The 20,462-nt window shown below is 39.3% G+C and overlaps 1 protein-coding gene across 4 annotated transcripts in view; it reads left to right on the forward strand.

The window, feature by feature from the left end:
* mtcl1 (microtubule crosslinking factor 1) overlaps window positions 1-20,462 on the forward strand; it is a 92,316-nt gene that overhangs the window by 2,735 nt on the left and 69,119 nt on the right. For all 4 annotated transcript variants that reach the window (XM_084411885.1, XM_084411886.1, XM_084411887.1 and 1 more), the window contains exons 2-3: window positions 2,964-3,188; window positions 3,321-3,479. In XM_084411885.1, the coding sequence (XP_084268011.1) occupies window positions 2,964-3,188; window positions 3,321-3,479 (384 nt within the window). The remainder of the gene's footprint in view (window positions 1-2,963; window positions 3,189-3,320; window positions 3,480-20,462) is intronic.

Here is a 20,462-nt window from a genome sequence, read left to right on the forward strand (position 1 = left end):
TAGCGTCAGTCGCTAGTGCGCCTCTTGAGGCCAGGGGAGTGAGGTTTACACACACAGCTCTTACTGGCCTTACATGAGGAGAGCAAGATCTAGATCCATAAATCTGTACTTTGACTGATTTTAGGTCACATCAGTCCACAGAGCGCAGATGCATCCAACAGGCATCAGAAAGACCCTCAGAACTCCCGCAGGAAACGCATCACAGTCTTTGCTCTCTGTGTGATGGGTAGATGAAGGCAGGCCTAATTAGCATAATTCTATAAATGATTGATCTTATTTGTCAGATGCGCCAGGGCTCGACTGCGGTCACAAACAGGATTTTCATAAGTTTATCTCTGAACGCTGCATGTTAATCCGCTTTAGTAGCTGTGCGTGTAATTCTGCGTCCCCTCAGTACACACACGTTCGTACACACACACACACACACACACACACACACACGTCCCTCCTGACCCTGAGCACCCCTTTGCCTCCATCTGTGGGCTTATCTCTCTTTTCTCTGTCTATCTCTCTAGAAGTAATGCTGCAGCATGTATTGTGTGCAGCTCCATGTTAGTACTATTAATCATTTAGTCCACCATAACTCATGTTTGACAGGAACATCCATACAGAACATGGCAGGTTGCTGCTGTCACATGACATGGTCCCCAACATACAGTGAAGGTCATTGTGTTTGGGTTGTTTGTCACTGTCTGTCTCTCTTTCGCTGTCTTTCTGTCTTTCTTCCTCGACTTTGTTTTTCACTGAATCCGCTGAGGCATTGTGGAGTATTTACTGGGAAATGAGGCGTCACAAATGACAGTCATTCATTACAGTTCAGGACGGGGGTTTCACCAATGGCTACAGTTTCTTTACCTGCAGTCTTGTTTTTTTCTTTTTTTGTTTATTCTAGTTGGGAGGTTGTTCTTGTTACCCCGGAAATCCTTGTTACCCTAACCCTGGAAAGTTCTCGTGAGAGCACAAGTCGAATTTACTCAGCGAGTTTACTCTGGCGTCGAGTAATGATGCTCATTAAATATGCCCTTGTATCCGAGCTGCACCAATCACATCGGGTTATCTGATATAGGCGGGCCAGAGGCGAGCTAAACAGAAGACGACAGCGCTGTGACGTCGAAGTCATTAGTAAACATTGCAAGATGGCTATGGATGAACAGCAGTTGTTTGAAACGGCTACAATGAACGAGTTAGACTCGGCTTTTTATCTAAAAGAGGAACAGAAGACGGCGCTCGAATCGTTCCTTTGCAAGAAGGGCGTTTTTGCTGTTTTGCCGACCGGATACGGCAAGAGTCTAATCTACCAGTTAGCGCCGCTGTTAGCTAAGCGTATGGGGCTTGTTGTGATTGGTCGTAGTGTTATCCAATTGCGTGCAGTGAGATTTTCAAATGCATGCTTGGTGCCGCCCCTCGAGCTGGCCGAGTTTCATTAGTCGATGCCAGACCATTAATCATTCAGATTTAGGTCTGGATTTCCAGGCTATGTTCTTGTCATTTCAGACTGTGATTTCCGTTCCATTACATTCCAAAATCAGACCAATTAAATTAAGTTGTGTTCACACTTGGCATGTTTGGTTGGATTAAAACGAAACCTGGTGCGATTGCTCTCTTAGTGCGGTTCATTTGAGTAAGTGTGAACGCTGCCATCCGAACCCTGGTGTGCACCAAACAAACGGACCGAGACATCTCATTGTTTGGGATGTTCAGTAAGTTATGATGCAATACGTAATAAAAGCCGACCAATCAGGTTGTGAGCATATCCTTATGCCTTTAGGTTCTGTGTTAAAATGCCAATGTGAATGCTAAGCAGACCAGGACTAATTTTTTTTTTTTTTTTTTTTTTGGTCCAAACCAATTAATCCGAACTACAAGTGTGAACACACCTTTAGAAACCTGAATGAGGATTCTTATTCTGATTCTGATTGTCTTTCTGCTTCTAATCATGATGTTCGTTCTGACTCTTATTCTCATTCTGATTCTAATCCTAATCCCGATTCTTCGTTTCCCGGTTCTGATTCTCATTCTTTTTCTGTCCGCCATTCTCATTCTGGCCTTAATAAAGTCAGTTAATAAAGTTAATAAAGTCAGATTTAGAGTTTTTAACCTGATTCTAATCCTGATTCGCATTCTGATGTTCAATTTGATTCTGATTTTCATTCTAGTTTTGGTTCCAATACTGATTGTCTTTCTGTTTCTAATCATGATGTTCATTCTGATTCTTATTCTCATTCTGATTCTAATCCTGATTCTGATTCTCATTCTGATGTTCAATTTGATTCTGATTCTAGTTCTGGTTCCAATTCTGATCGTGTTTCTGTTTCTAATCCTGATGTTCATTCTGATTCATATTCTTATTCTGATTCCAATTCTGATTCTCATTTTCATTCTGGTTCTAACCTTAAATCAAATTCTGCAATCTGTTTCTAATTTCGATTGTTATGCCAATTTATATTCATGTCTTCTGTTCAATCTTGTTTTCTGATTCTGCTGTTCATTCTGATACTTATTCTGATTTTAATCCTGCAGAAAATAATTTCAGGGCAAATTCAGTCCATAATCAGATAGATTTTCATTAGACTCTGAATAAGTATAATTCCAAATTTTATACTGATTCAATTCTAATCCACATTCCGATTTTCATTCTAAGTTCTGATTCCAATTCGGATTCTCATTCTCTTTTGGTTTCTAATCTCGATTCTCATTCTGCTGTTCATCCTGATTTTCATTCTGACTCTTATCCTGATTTTAATACTACAGAAAATAATTTCAGTGCAAATTCAGTCCACAATCAGATCGATTTTGAGTACAATTCAGAATTTTAGACTGATTTCAGTCCTGATTCTGTTTCTAACCCACATTCCGATTTCTAAGTTTGAGTCCAATTCTGATTCTCATTCTCTTTCAGTTTCTAATCCCGATTCTCATTCTGCTGTTCATTCTGATTCTAATCCTGATTGGGTTTTCTTCAGGATGAAGTGGACGAGTTGCGAGCAGAGATGGAGGAGATCAGGGACAGTTACCTGGAGGAGGAGGTGTACCAGCTCCAGGATATACGCAGGGAACTGGACCGCTCCAACAAGAACTGCCGGATCCTTCAGTACCGCCTGCGCAAGGCTGAACAGAAGAGTCTGCGTGTTGCACAGACCGGACACGTCGACGGAGAGCTTCTACGCGGAATGGAGCAGGACCTGAAGGTGTTTTATCATAGAGAATGGAAACATTTTGAATGTGATGAAAAAAATTAGTTTTAATATCTGATTTGTGTAACTCGAACTTATGTTGCACAGATGAAAACAGGATAATAAAACATGTGTCTCTGCCCACAGGTGGCCAAAGATGTATCTGTGCGTCTGCACAATGAACTGGAGACGGTGGAAGACAAGCGTACACGGGCGGAAGATGAAAACGAGCTGCTCAGGCAAAAGATCATCGAGGTGGAGATCTCCAAACAGGCCATGCAGAACGAGCTCGAGAGAGCCAAAGAGGTACGATACGCCAGCTCACCGGATTTGAGTCCATATTAGATTCCTGCGCACTTTTATTGAATTGGATAATGGAGGACAATAAGTATTTTATAAGAGGAGACTCTTTAAAAGCATATTTATGTCGTAGTGTGGCTATTGTGCAGCTTTTTATTCATGAATGCTGTTCACTGTCAAATACAGAGAGTGGTTATAACCGTTACAGGGATATCCTGGGTTACTTACAGCTTAATTTCTGTGTACGGCCTTTTAGTTTCTGTGTACTACTACATAAAATAATTTCCTCAATTTGTAAAAACAAGCGGGAATTGCATTTACAGTAATACTGTTCACAACGAAAGTCTGAAGCAGCTCAGATTGTTTAAAGGGATATTTCACCGCTGGAAAGATGAATGTGAATTTAAATTGGGTCATTTATGTAGTAGAAGAAATGTGAAATTATTTTAGAAGTTGGTGCCTTCTAGACTGAGAAAAGCCAGAAAATGTATTTTTGGCTCATGTGGATGAAAGACTACATCTCCCAGAATGCACTTGCTTCGCTGCCCTACGAGGACACTCCCAAGCCACGCCTACCGGTTACAGAGGGCAGTATCGGGAGAAATGATACAGCTAGGCTACTAGTCGACTGGAAACTGAAAAGACGGCGTTTTATCGTGAGATCCCCCTATGGGCGGGTTGAACACATGCGGAACAGCTCCTCCTACTGGCTGGAGTCTCTCGCCTCTGGACAAAAGAGCCTCTGATGACGATGAATGACGATTTTTGCGTCATCTGAGGTTTTTTTCCCGACACACGATACAGAAATCTCTCGTCTCGGGGGAAATACAATAATAATGTATTATTAAATGTTGGAATTTACAATAATTAAGTTTAACAAACACTTTAGAATTATTTTTATTGTAAAGTGTTACCTGTAAGTGCAGTACTATAACTGTAAACACGCTTGTTTTCATCAAGTGACAAATAATTTTCTGTGGTAATCGGCAGCATTATTAGGCTTAAAGGGATACTTCACCGATTAGCGTTAAAAAATCTTCATTTAGCTCATCAGAGGCTCTTTTGTCCAGAGGCGAGAGACTCCAGCCAGTAGGAGGAGCTCGTCCCGCATGTGTTCAACCCGCCCATAGGGGGATCTCACGATAAAACGCCGTCTTTTCAGTTTCCAGTCGACTAGTAGCCTAGCTGTATCATTTCTCCCGATACTGCCCTCTGTAACCGGTAGGCGTGGCTTGGGAGTGTCCTCGTAGGGCAGCGAAGCAAGTGCATTCTGGGAGTTGTAGTCTTTCATCCACATGAGCCAAAAATACATTTTCTGGCTTTTCTCAGTCTAGAAGGCACCAATTTCTAAAATAATTTCACATTTCTACTACATAAATGACCCAATTTAAATACACATTCATCTTTCCAGCTGTGAAATATCCCTTTAAGTTTTAAATAAACCTGAATATTACTTCAAGGCAGCGTAGACAAACCTAGAAATGACGCACAGACTGTAAAATTGCTGTGATGGAAATCTTGCTGTATCACCTTAGTTGAATAAGGCACTAAAACCCGGATGGCTGGAAGGTTAGAATTCCACCCACGGTTAGTGTACTGTGAATTGCTTTGAAGTATGGATGAATACATTTAACTTTGAAGCTTGCTGTCTGTGCATTAATGCATGAGAGGCTATAGCGGTGCACACTGCTTCTGCTTCTGTAATCAGATACTGAGGAGTTACCCTGGAGTTGCTCGGGTTAATCTTAAACTAATCTGGAAAGGGTGAATCACAGGTAGGACCATCTGTATCTGTACATGTAGATGAACTGCAGTATGGAGGAGGCCTTTATGTCAGCACCAAAGTTTATGCTTTATCGGATATCACTGTTCATGTAGTGTGTACTATACTGTAGCTGTTTGTGAATGTAAATGGTATGCAAAGTTTCAGAGTTTTTGTCTCCCAAAAGAAAGAAGCAATTCTGAACCGCCTGAAATGAGTCATCAGTAATTCCAGTCTCACTTCCGGCTCCAGCCTACGTAGGTTTGTAACAAATTAGCATAATGCGAAAATCGTCTACTTAGCCCCGCCCTCAAACACTGCAGTTGTAGCTGATGCCTCAGAGAGTTTGGTTCGTGTTGTTCTTGTTGAGAAGACACTGTTTTTAGCTGCCAAAGCAAATCCACTTTGATGCACTTCCAAAGGATGAGGACTGATAAGGCTTTGGATGAGAATTGAAACGGTAAAATCGATTCCATCGTTACTGTTTGTATCAGAGTCTAAAGCTGAAATTCAGATTTCGTAATGGGTGTTTGGTTTCTGACATGCACTGAAAGCGGTAGACCAATCACAACAGACTAGGCCATCCGACCAATCAGAGCAGAGTAGACCAATCACAACAGACTGGGCCATCTGACCAACTAGAGAAGAGTAGACCAATCACAACAGACTGGGCCATCCGACCAATCAGAGCAGAGTAGACCAATCACAACAGACTGGGCCATCTGACTAATCAGAGCAGAGTAGACCAATCACAACAGACTGGGCCATCTGACCAATCAGAGCAGAGTAGACCAATCACAACAGACTGGGCCATCTGACTAATCAGAGCAGAGTAGACCAATCACAACAGACTGGGCCATCTGACCAACTAGAGAAGAGTAGACCAATCACAACAGACTGGGCCATCTGACAAATCAGAGCAGAGTAGACCAATCACAACAGACTGGGCCATCTGACCAATCAGAGCAGAGTAGACCAATCACAACAGACTGGGCCATCTGACTAATCAGAGCAGAGTAGACCAATCACAACAGACTGGGCCATCTGACCAACTAGAGAAGAGTAGACCAATGACAACAGACTGGGCCATCTGACCAATCAGAGCAGAGTAGACCAATCACAACAGACTGGGCCATCTGACCAATCAGAGCAGAGTAGACCAATCACAAAAGACTGGGCCATCTGACCAATCAGAGCAGAGTAGACCAATCACAACAGACTGGGCCATCTGACCAATCAGAGCAGAGTAGACCAATCACAAAAGACTGGGCCATCTGACCAACTAGAGAAGAGTAGACCAATCACAACAGACTGGGCCATCTGACCAATCAGAGCAGAGTAGACCAATCACAACAGACTGGGCCATCTGACCAATCAGAGCAGAGTAGACCAATCACAACAGACTGGGCCATCTGACCAATCAGAGCAGAGTAGACCAATCACAAAAGACTGGGCCATCTGACCAACTAGAGAAGAGTAGACCAATCACAACAGACTGGGCCATCTGACCAATCAGAGCAGAGTAGACCAATCACAACAGACTGGGCCATCTGACCAATCAGAGCAGAGTAGACCAATCACAACAGACTGGGCCATCTGACCAATCAGAGGAGAGTAGACCAATCACAACAGACTGGGCCATCTGACCAACTAGAGAAGAGTAGACCAATGACAACAGACTGGGCCATCTGACCAATCAGAGCAGAGTAGACCAATCACAACAGACTGGGCCATCTGACCAATCAGAGCAGAGTAGACCAATCACAACAGACTGGGCCATCTGACCAATCAGAGCAGAGTAGACCAATCACAACAGACTGGGCCATCTGACTAATCAGAGCAGAGTAGACCAATCACAACAGACTGGGCCATCTGACTAATCAGAGCAGAGTAGACCAATCACAACAGACTGGGCCATCTGACCAATCAGAGCAGAGTAGACCAATCACAACAGACTGGGCCATCTGACCAATCAGAGCAGAGCTGGCTCTCAGAAAGGAGGGGTTTAGAGAGACTTAATCATTTTTCTAACCGTTTCCGACACTGTGAGAAAAGAGCTGATGAGAAGATTAAACTGATTTTGACCTTGGATGCATGTAAACCCTGTTGTCTGAGACTCCAAAACAAAATTAGGAACTTTAAAATAGCATAATTGGGGCACTTTATAGTTCAGGTTATGGGTTGGTTTAGACCGCTTACTCAAGCATGAGCAATTTTAATATTGATGCTTGATTTTCTGCCATTATTAGTATAATTTTAGGCTGTTTGTGGTTGGTGCATCCACAGGGGGGGGCAGTAAATCTTCTTAAAGAAATAGTTCACCTAAAAATTATATTTGTATTATTTACTCACCCTCATGTTGTTAAAAACCCATATGACTTTCTTTCGTGGAAAATTCATGCTGCATTTTCGACATGACAAAGGCGACGATGACCTTTGTCAGTGTTCATTTTTAGGGTGAACCGTATGCTGTCAGCCTTTATGGTGTAAATAAACCTGAATTTGTTTTGTTTTATCTTTGCATTAATATTTAAAACGTAATTTGGAAAGGTAAACACACTAGTACACACACACAAGGACGATACCCTTCATTCCCCCATCCCTTCATTCGCCCCGCACACAACAGATGTGGATGAAATGGAGAATCATGCGGTATCTTGCACACCGCCATGTTCAGTTATGTTAACATGCTTTTCAAGCTGATGGCATGCCCTTGTTTCAACATTAATGGCTTTAGACATTAGAATAGATGAAATATTAAAGTCAACATTGAATCAAAACGGACCCTATTTGCTTTAATACACATTCCTGGTCGTACTGTGAACAATTATTGGTGTGCATTATTCTTAAGAAATACTACGGTTACCACACGTCAATAGATTGTTCCGATATTTTATTTTAAGACGTTTGTCAGGCTTTTGTCCTTAAAAGGCTCTTGTGTGAGGGACTCATTTCTTGCAGATATAAAATGTGAAGCAGGCTTGAGCCATTGATATGCATACTAATGCAGTTATATTAGAGAGAGCTGTAAGGTTATCGGTTTCAAAAACAGCGACACTACTACCCTGATACTGAGAAATGTGGTGTGGTTTCTTTTAGTTGCGAAACTATTTTATTTATAAAGTTGCATGGCAGCACTGACAAGTTTCTGAGTGTGTGTGTGTGTGTGTGTGTGTGTGTGCGCGTTTATATAGGAGAGAGAGCGTGCTTTCCATCGATAAATAAATGTAATTTAGTGGGAAAAACATGGAAATAGTTGTAGCCATTTTTATCTTATTGTTTGTTTTATCTATTCTGCTTTATCAGAGTCTTCATGGCTTTTGGTTCTTTTGCTGCTGTTGGCTGTAAGGACCTTTGAAATAGCTGAAATCATTTGGTGAAGTGATATGGATGTGTAATGTGGTCAAAACCTGCCTGGAACTACTTTAGCTGTGCGTTTAGCTGAAAGTAACTGCACACCTTAGAACGTTTGTCAACCCGATTTAAGCAGTGAACTTTTTTTTTCACTGGTCAGTTTTGAGATTTTGGGCTATTTGTCTTCAATAACATGTCTTCTTTCAGACTTGTGGTGAAAAAAAGTCCAAAATACACATTTAGGTCTATATTTTACTACACTTTGTCTATTTGCGTCTGTAGATTTCTCCTAAATTCAACAAAAGTTGGCGTTCTCAATCATCCCGCTGCTCCGCGATCGCTGTCTGCACCGTCATCACATACACCGTTGGAAAGCTCTCTCTCTCCTGTACAATGCTTTCGGATCCAAATATGGTCATTTCCTTTTTTATCAGCAACCAATCGTGAAAGTACAATGGGGCATTTAACTCTAAAAGCGAAATCTCATTGGCTGATGTCAATTTTAAAGGCGGTTTTCTCAAAATGTTTTTTTTCTTTCATACTCTGAGCCAGAAATCTCCACTTCAGCAGCACTTACACACACCAAACTTTCCAGTTGTATTCCTATCTATATTCCTAAGATTTTTACAGAGGGGTTAGTTCATATATCATTCAGATTCTGATTTATATAACATTTTATACCTAAAAACGGGGCAAAAAGGGATTTTTTTTATGGCTGTTGACAGTTTTTTCTGATTAATGGAGTGATAAAAAGAGATATCCAAAATCCCCTCAGTATAAACCTTTGACTCTAATATGTCAACAAAATAAAACAAGAATTTTGAATCGGGTTTTATCCAATGTTCAGATTTCTCTTCTGGAAATATATGCAAATTAGTGCATATTTAATGAGATACTACCTAATTTGCATATTTAAACATAAATATTCTAAAAACTTGTAATACAAAAGATATTTGTCTTAATGTCAGTAATCAACTGGGGAAGTTTCATGCTGATATCTATTAATTAATTATTCACCTGGGGTGTCTCCCCTTAAAGCCAAAAAATGAGGTACCAAGTATTTAAATTTCTTGGTAAGTTTTAAAGTTCCACAACTTTTCTTTAGAAAACCATCCGTGTTCTGGTGCTTTAAAGACCCTAGAAATTAAAACACTGATCTGAAGAACCTGTGATTGGACAGTAAGAACGTTTTAGATTATCTGAAGAAGCATCTAGTGACTCAGAAACCCCAGACAATGAAAACTGGTTCTTGATCAGTGAGTTCTTTCCAAATCACCTTTATTTTCCACCTGCACGCATGACGCAGGTTTGGATGGCGAGAGATCTTGTTCACATGCTAAACATGTGACTGGAATGTCGTTAAGCTGGGCAGACGGGATGCCGTTTCTGCTCTATAGCCCTATTCGGACGGGATTAACTTTATAAGGGTAGATGGAGTAATGTCATTTTACCACAGGACGTCTGCAATATTAAAAGCCAATTCGCACGGGATAAGATATCTCAGTAAAACTAGCAGAAGTGGGAGAGTAACTCGATTTGCGGATCGCCGTCACTCCTGTCGTAATGTGTGTATTACATTGCTTCCTGATATCACGTGCGCAAACACATATAACCTATATTTATATATATATATAAAACAGTTATGTCCGGTTGAACGATGTATTAATTAACTTCAGATTGGATTGTGTTGGTAATAGGCACTAACCTAACGCTAAAAGATGTTTCGTGCCTCTAACAAGTGCTGTCGATCTTCTCTCTGATCTGAATGGTGTGTGTGAAACACTTGAGTTTTGCCACAGACTCGTTCCAGCGTCTAGAACGCAACAATGCTTTTTCAAGCGTCTCCATACTTGAAAAAAACGGTGGAAAACTACTTTTAAACAGGAAATTATGAAATATTTACGCACATATTTACAGCGGGTCTATTCGCACGGGATTAGTATCACCTGAGGTCATTTTTCCGGACCTTTTTACTGAAGGTAAAAGTCGCCGTAATCTTTACTGACATTGTCCGTGATGATCACTGAGATGCACATTCGGACGGGACTAAAATCACAGAGAAGCTCTGGTGATTATTACTTCACCCCACCTCTCCATGTTTAAACTAGTCCCGTCCGAATAGGGGCTTAAGTATCTGTACTGATCTGCAACTAAAAATACAACATTCAGTGCCATCTGAGTTCAGGACAGTGCTACTCTAGATCCCAGGATTGTCAATCTATCTAATGAACTTGGCCTGAAAACCACGTAGTTTCCTCTGGTTTTGTGCATGTTTTACTGCATTTACATTTTAGAGGTTGAGGTTGGTAGATCTGTTTCCATGAGATTTAATTTAGATTCATTTATAAATGGATTTTCATTACTGCACTATTCTACATGTGCCATGTCATTAACACGGTATGCTTTGAAGTATCTTTGAGTAACATGTAGTATGTAGTATATATGTAGGTTTTGGAAATATCTTGAAACATGCCATCAGTACGTCTAACCTCCCTGCCACGCAGATTGACTGAGATTGAATCTGTTCCCAAATCATCCCTCCCTAACATTTTCATCTTGTACTTATTCGTTGATAAAAAGGTTGATCGATTTTCGTTATAGGTTTTGTCATCACAAACTTGTTTTTTAACTAGTTATTATCATCTCATTTCCGTCATTGAAAAAAAATGTAGTTGACGAAAAATATTGGAAGAAAATGTTTAAATTCAATTATTTAAATGTGAGTTAATAAAGGACACTTTTGCTGTGCTATCGCTGGTGTCCAGGCTGTTTGCTGTCGACTCTGATTCCTGCGGTGGGATTGGCACCCGGACCAGAATTAATCCAACTGAGCTGCCTGTTATGAAACCTCCTGGCAGATTCCTGCCTCACAGGGGAGGAGAGAAAGTGAGCGAGAGACATATACTCAGAGAGGGAGAGAGACAGATACAGAGTGGCTCTCATATGGGTTTATATCTGTCAGGCTGTGATATGGCATTGGCTTATGGAGGTTTTTGTAAACAGTTCAGTGGTTTCGTGTGGTGCGGGGTCGCTAATGACCGCATGTTTATTTGTAACTCACCATACTTCACCACACACCCAGAATATGGTCTTCACGCTGTAGTCCGATGTTCTGATAGATCAGCATGCAATGTGATCCAATGTAAACGGTGCTTTAGCAAGCATTTTAACCTGGTTTCAGAAGGAGTCTGTTAAAGAGTCTTGTCAAAGTCTTGTAAATTTAGTTTTTGGGCTCTGCTAGAACAGGTTTTCATGCTTGAATGTTCAAAAACACATTATTTTTCACATATTCTCCATTGTTGCAGCTCCTCTCTTCCCAGTCTGTCAGTAACGCTCGGTTTAGTTCCTGTCTCTATGAAGCCCCTCCTTCTAAAAAGCACACTGTGCTCTGATTGGTCGGCTGGAGCAGTGTGTTGTGATTGGTCAATCGGAAATGACACGCCCCTTACCATAACCGCGAGTTTCAACACACTACTAACTAACTCAACCAGGCCCCGCCCCTTTATTCTGTGTATGAATTATTTAAATGAGGAATATTGAGACGTGTTCGTTCCCGGAAGAAACTCAAGACTACAATGGAGGCGTTTCAGGGAGTTCAGAAACACTGACACTGATATAGAGATTAACTCTTTGCAGAGCTTTTTAATGCTTAAACAGCAACATTACACACTAAAGAAAGTTGAACGTAAAAAAGCATAATATAGCTTATTTAAATCTGTTATGTTTTGGTGTTATTATGTGGTAGAAAGACACAAAAGAGAGCTGTGCGGGTTGTTGTCCTAAACACTTGGAGGAGAATTAGCATATTTGAGGATTCCTTAAAAAAAACTGATTTCTCTGAGTATATTGAATATAATAAGATTTGTGGTTAACATTATTTGAGACTTTCACATCTTAAACTATTATGTACAATTAATTGTGAATTTAAATTTGTTTTGCGTCTTTGCACAGAAATGTTCACAGAAATTACTGTGTGGGCTTTTTATATATTTAAACGTTTTGCAATAATATACTGCTATTTTTTATATATGTATTGGTGCATATGATTAAGTTTCATTCTTCCTTGTGGTAATTTAGTGGAAAACAGTGTGGAATACATTTCTTTAACCAGATTTGTTTCAAAAGCCTCGATTATTGGTAATTGATTTGCAACCGCTATCAATGACCATGGCAAACACTGAGATTTTAGGTTCATGTTACTTTGAATTCTCATGAATAAAAGTTTTTTAAAAAAATCACAAAAGCCACACGGTGAGAAAGTAACTTCAATTATATTTAAGTGCACAGTGAAAAGACTAATCAGTGTCAATTGCACACATAATCTTAGTTATAAAAACATTTACTGTAAAACTAATATACATATTGCTAATATAATAATATAGATATTTTCTCGCAGGGCAATGCATTCAGGCTTTTCTTTTTCTTTTTTTTTCATTGAATATAATTTGCAACAGTGCTTTTTGGTTGAAATTGTTTCTTCTCATTGGAAAAAAATTATGTATATGAAATATTGTAAAAATGCTGAAAAATATTGAGATATGATTTCTCGCAGCTCTAATACGTCTTCTGGTGCAGGGAGCAGATCTGAAGTAGGGGATTTCTTTGACCTAGTTAGTGAATCCTCTCTGTGTGTCTCCGAATGAGGGTCTGATCCTACAGTGAAGTTAAATATACTGCAGTGACACACACACACACACACACACACACACACACACACACACACACACACAGCCTACACAAAACACAACCAGAGCACCCACAACACCCATAGACTTGTTTTACTTGTACTCTATTTTGGTCAGCTCTTTCCAATTCAAGATCTATGCATTTGGCAGACGCTTTCATCTAAATCGACTTGCACTGCATTCAAAGGTATACATTTAACGAGTTCATGCATTTCCTGAGAATCAAACCCACGACCTTGGCGTTTCTAGCGCTGTGCTTGTTACTCTCTGAACATTAGGTTTGTGTGAAGAACAGACTGAAGCTCAGTTAATCATTTACTGAATATTTGACTCATTCTCACTCAAACATGCCACATCACAAACATTCCTGTTTTGCGAGAAGCAAGGGTGGCACATTTGAATATGCGTGATGTTTTGAGCAGGGTTGTTGTTGACATGTTTTACAGTCCTTCCAGAAAAATGAGGAGTTGTTTTGTGACTGTTGCGGGCAAAAATCCTTGATTATGCGGCACGTTTTCAAAAAAAAATGCAATGGAATATGCGGGATATTTATGCAATTTTATGCGATGAAATTGCGGGAACTTGCAAAAATTGCGGTTTGATGAAAAAGAGAGAAAAAAAAAGATTCCCCCAACATCCTGTTCTCTCTAGGCTACTACCTTAATGTAAAGAGTCATTTCTTATTACTTCCCATGATACGCAAGCATACTACATCAATATATTTAAGTTCTCATCTTGTTTTATTTCAGACCTTAATAAACACATGGCTCAAATTTACAAAACTTTGATGAGTCAAAAAAGTTCTGTAGCTTTACGAAAGGAATATGCTGCAACTTCTGTAAAAATGAATAAATTAAATATAAAAAAATTAAATGTGTGCTTCCTGTTTTACAGAGGTAGCACTTCCTGTTTTACTTCCAATGCACAAAGTGCAATCTCTTACTGTAACGTAAATTTACATGCTACTAATATACTTACAACTGTAAGGTTCTTGAAACTAGTATGATTTAACCCACTGGTAACAAGAAAGTGCTTCATAACGTTCCCATGGCAACAGGGGAAAACGGCTGCTCTTGTGTGAAGTAAACGCAACATTTTTCAACTTTCTGCTAAGATATATGTGACTTTTTTGCAACGAAAATGCGGGGATTATGAAATCATGCAAGCCCCGCATATTTTGCGTGCGGAAATCTGCAATTTATGCGGTGAAAGTGCGGCGTATTTGAAACAAGTAATAAAAACTCAGTGAGTGTTTTAGCGCAATTTTCTCACGTCATGGGATCACAACACTAAGAGATAGTAAATGAAAGAGAAAATAAGTTGCTCGAGAATATAACTTTCTCTTGAAATTCAAATGAAATCAAATCAGCAATGGATAATAAAAAAGGCACAATCACTTGACTAGTTGAACATCATTTTTTTTATTAGCTCTTTATTTTTTACATCTTGTGTTCACTCAATATCCTCGATTTTCTCTGTATCAGCTTCCTTTTCTGGTTTGTCCTCTTCAGATTCTTCCTTCTTTTCTGCTTGACTATTGGGCTTGTGACTTTGTAAACTCTTCTTCTGCTTTCGAGATATTTGCCAAAACATCCTCTGAAAGCCACGAGTCATCGTAGAAATCAGATACGCCTGATGAGGAAGCCGTTGGTGTGGATGTCGCCATCTTTTGTCGCTTTGCTGAACGTTCTTCCATTTATTTTGCAACAACCTCTTGTCGTTTTCTCATATATTCTTGCTCCTTCTCCAAATCTTGATCGATACCTTCATTGATTTCTTGCCGTAATTCAGTGGAATTAATTCTGCTCATGACTCTTGTGAATACCTTCCTTACGTATTTCTGTGGAACAATAGTTTTATAGGTGAAAAGGCAATATTTTTCTTATTTCCCTTCATATAAAGTTTTAATTAATTTTTGAAGCATAAAGGAAAGATTTTTGATCAATTCTTTTTTTCTAATATTATTGTAAATTTTAGAAGCTATCGATTGCAATTTGTTTCAACTCGATAGCTATTATGGTTGCCGAGAAATTTGCAAAAAACAGAATTTTTTCTGGAATTTCCAGGAAATCCAAAATCTTTTCCTGGATTTTTTTTGTGCGTTCCCGAGATTAGACCTTCCTTAACATAATGCCGAAAACCCGAAGTCTCTAGGTGGTCTGGTTGAGGAGTAGATAGAAGTGCAAGATTGGTGCGCACAGACAGAACAGAAATCATGAGTTAACAATCGCAATTTTGTCCGGTGGAAAATTGCGCTAAAAATGCGGCCCCCTCATAAATATGCGGACTTTGGCTGATTATGCATTGAATTATGCGATCGCATAATCGCGTTTTTCTGGAGGGACTGAAAATTGTATAGAGAATGCAAGGCAATTCAATTCCTTAATTTTTATACCGCGTAATACAATAGACTTGTTTTCTAAGCAGCTTCAACGGTGTAGGAAAGTTACAGAATCAATGAAGCAAACTTCATCAAATATGAGACCGATTCAAAGCAGCTCTAACAAGATAATATTGTCATTATTCAGTTCACATGCATTAAACCATCAAGAGCCATTAAGAAGAAAGTGTGAGTGTGTGTGTGTGTGTGTGTGTGTGTGTGTGTGTGTGTGTGTTTTCATGGTGGATGAGTGTGTAATATGTGAAGTGTCATATTCATTTTGCTCTCCTTTTTTCTGTTTATATATTTGAAGGAGATAAGCTCTTATAATCTTCACTGCTTTGCTTAGAGGTAAAAAAACACAAGATGTAGGCTAAATGGATTAGAGCTCTGCGTGCATATTTAATCCAATCGACACAAATAATAGTGCGCTCAATAGCACCAATACTTCGGTTTAATTCTGGCTTCAACATGTGGATTTGAGGTCATTTCTGAGTCTTTCCTTTTAAAACAATAGCACTACCATAGTACAGTATGGTATCAGAGGGCCGGTTTCACAAAGATAGACTCTGACTATGGTTTAGATATAGTAAGATAGTCAGACTTCAGATAGACATCTAAATCAGACCGTTGCACAAAGCACTTAAGACTCTGACTATCTTAAGTAGGACTACACTGCAATGCATTCTGGGTAAAATAAGACACTTTTCAAAACAAAAAACATGGCGGATCGAGTAGGCGCATTCAACCGCTCAGTGCAGTTTACCCCAGCGGAAAATATGTGGTTGTTGGAGGAGTATAACAGTTACAAGGACATTTTACTTGGGAAATTTAGCGGAGAATGTAGTAACAAGAAGAAATGTTCAATTTGGAAAAAGATTGCTACGACCGTTGAGCGGAGCGTCTGTCAGACTCAGTATAGCTTCCTTGGGCAAACGAAACCGACCGATGAAGTCCTCATTATTATATATTTCCAGTAGGTTACCGCGGTCCCTAAAAACCCTTTCCCTTCTCATAGCTCTCTCCATAACGTCGTCAGCAAACCACAAATTATGAGCCATTTCCCCTTTTCTTTTGGCTGTTTGTAATGTAACTGATTGTTACTGCTGGTTGCCAAGGTAACAGAGTCTTAGACCTAAGTTAGCCTGGGGGTAAGAGGGGTCTAAATGAAGTCAGTCTTTATTTTTGTGAAACAGTCTAACTTGCATTAGACTAGTCTATGAGCAAATTTTAGACTTGTCTAACACTATAGACCGGTCTAAAATAGCTTTGTGAAACCGGGCCCGATAAAACTATGGTATTTTGATATACTGTAAAGGGTACTAAATGATTACTGTTACTGAAATTGTACTTCTTAGAATAGCATTGTATTGTAGTTAATCTCACTTTTTGCCTTTGATGTTTGTTTACAAACACCTTTACAAAAAAATGTACCTATACTATTAATATAAAAATAAATAGGGCTCCCCCCTAATAGTCAACTAAACGTTAGTCGACGAAAAGAGGCATACACCGCTTTCCGACCGGAGGAACCTTTTCACAGTTCCTAGAACTATTGGCTAAAGTACCCGGATGTCGGCGTGTTCGCACCGCAGGAACTAGGAACGATTTTAGTTCTAGGAACTCCATTTGGAGGAACTAATTTAAGTCCTACTTCAGAGTAGGGTCTAAACCAGCACTATAGGAACTACCCGTGACGTTAGTGTACGCTGATTGACCGAACGCACGCGGAACACCAGCACCCGCCATTTTTAAAACAGCTAGAATGTAAACACACAGATTATAGCCTATATATTTACTCCAGAAACTAACTATACAAACATGGAAAACAGTGATAGATGGGCCTCTAAACCTTTATGCTGAAGAGAAAATCCAACGCAACTTTGAGGGGACCAAGCCAAACATGATTATGTTTATCTGCCCAGCTAGCAACATTGGACATCAACCACACGGCATAGGCTAATAACCTTTTTTTCATATACTGTCTACTTTCTATAACAGTTCTATCTAATAAGATATTAAACAGTACTGTTAGACAGATCGCTAACTAATAAACACAGAGAATGCGAGCATTGTTTGCTCTGGCGTTCTCAGCGCCGCCAAAATAAAGGTGGGTCGCGCCGTCAAAATAAAAGTCACCGTGCTTGCGTCACTCCCTTATTACCCCTCCTACCAGTTCCTATGGCCACTTGGCCAGTGCGAACGCAAACAGCAAAACTCAGTTTGGGGGAGAGTAGTTCTTAGAACTGTTTAGAAGTGGACAGTTCCTAGAACTAAGTTCCTGTAACTACTTGGTCGGAAAGCGGCTATAGTCGACCAAATTTTTTAATTAGTCGGTTAGTCGCAGAAAAATCTTCACTTACCATTTGAAACATGTACTGTAAGTAATAGCCTAACGTTAGTCACTTTACATGGCCGCTCGCTCCGTTAACGTTAGCCTAGTTAATGTGCGCTGCTATTAGGCGCGTATCCGAGTGTGCAAGTTAACTTAACGTTCATTTCTCTCTAAAGGTGCATCCACTATACTGCAATGACTAGTCAGCGTCGTCAACTTCCTCCGTCTCTGACTCAGAAATCACTAGTTTATTAATAATTTGTTAATACGTTGTCTCTGACACCTTCATAATCATTACTTTTGCCAGTGCGCTGCGGTCAGCTTTATGCTTGCGCTTGAGCGCTTAATTTATAATTTAACATTATTATGTTTGAGTATTTCTCTGTAATGTAGAACAATGTTACATGTAATGTTCTTTCTCAGCCCTGAAACTGAAATCATTTTCCGATACCACTCCCTAAGTATATATTTAAGTAATTACATTAATATCATAAATGTCTGACTAGTTGACTTATGGCTTAAAATGAGTGTTGTATCCCTTAAAATTCATATTTGATCACTAAAATGACATATTTATATGTTTTTCCATTGCTTGATGAAGGTTGTGAGACCGAAACGTTGCTAATAAAATTTGCAAGTACTGATAGTGTGCGGGAGTTCCTTGATTTTTGTTCGTCATGCCTTAAAATATCTTGAATGTAACTCGACACCCTTGCCTCATTTAGTATGCGTGGTTCTATGAATATGCAAATGAGCCCCGCCTCCACTCACTCACTCACTCAGCTCAGAGATCCACTGGTTGACGATCACACGTTGATCTGATTGGTTACAAGGTAGTTTGTGACGTCAGAAACACCAGCGATTTCAAAGCGTGTCTTTGGTTCACTGCAGTTTTAAGGAGGAAATACTCAGCAATGGTGTCGACTTATGAATTTACACATGGTTTGTCTTAAAGCATATTAAAAACTCCACATAGACATATAAACAACATTAAAAGCTTGTTTTCACCACAGGGGGACTTTAAAAGTATCTTACAGTATAATTTAAATATCATGGTATTCATTTGGTATTTTTGCTTGGCTAGAAATGTTTGCATTCACATACTTATTATAGGCAGCATAAATCAATAATGCATGTCCAAAAACCATGTTAATATGGGACTTTGTTAATGATCTGGAAAGAAAGCATGCATTTGGAACAATTGGTCAGGGTTAATTTAAAATTCTCATATTTATCGTTGTAAAAGCACACAATAATGTTATTCACCATCACGGAACGAGTGTCCCAGTTTGGCGAAGTGGCTTTGGCACTGAGTGTGAAGAGGGTAAGAAACTAAAACACACGACGCTGCTAATCTTCAAAGCGCTGTGCTGCTTATCAAAGCATTGCTGTGGGCCGTTAATTAAATTCAGTCTGTGATTCAAAGACACGTCGCAGGTTCTGTTCTGATGTTAGCGTCTAGCTTTAGCACTTTCTAAAAATAAAGCGACGTGTGCACTCGTTTTCCGGCACAGAGGTTATATTGAGAGTGTGTGACGATTCTTTGGCGAGAGATACGGTGTGTGTGTGTCTGACTCAACTCTCTTCATTTCTTTCTTTGACTGTGTTTGGAATGCAATACTAAAGCACTGCACACTGCACAGTATATACTGTATACTGCCTACAAATTGTTTAAAAGCTTGTGAAATAGTATATGCTACATGATTGGCAAATGACCAGTATTTTGCATGTTTAATTCAACTAGTGCCATTTTTTTTTTTTTTTTTTTAAAGGATTGCAAATCATTTTATTTAAGTCTAAATTCTTAACACAACAGTTTTTTGTTGTGTTGGAGAAATAACATTTAGCATGTCCCATTGCAACATTATAAGTCACTTGTTTTTGTGCAAAAAGCATTTCATTGTTATTATATGTGAATTTCTAGTGCCTCTAACTGATCAACATGATCAAAACTTTGCTGAAAAACATGTTGCACACAATCTCCTCGTCTGTCGTCTGATTGATAGTCTTTTGTAACAAGTAAAAGATATTTTAGTATAATTGTAAAAGCGTCCACCTTCAGCTCGCGGTTCACTCGTGGCTCGTGCCTTTCCGCTGTGAAATCTGCACTGAATTTTATTTTATTTAAAGTAATCATACGAATAACTTTTATATTACCAGTAACATTTCAAGATGAACACTTGCTGGACTGAAGCAACTTACAGGTTAACTTGATTATCCGTAATTTTTTTGAAAAATCATGTTCAAATATGATCATCAGGCTTTTGAGGAAGGTTTATTTGTTCATCTCTCAATCATTATTGTATTGCATTGCATTATATGTTTTAAAACTACAGAGCTTTGATCATAAAACTAAGCATTAACTAAGACACTATTGGGAAATATAGTTTTATATTTATATGCATTTCATTGATTTACAATCAGAATTTGTTCTTTTTTTCACACTGAACACAAATCGTTCAAAAGCCATTTG

This window comes from Rutilus rutilus, assembly GCF_951802725.1.
Source record: "Rutilus rutilus genome assembly, chromosome: 6".
Lineage (NCBI taxonomy): Eukaryota > Metazoa > Chordata > Actinopteri > Cypriniformes > Leuciscidae > Rutilus > Rutilus rutilus.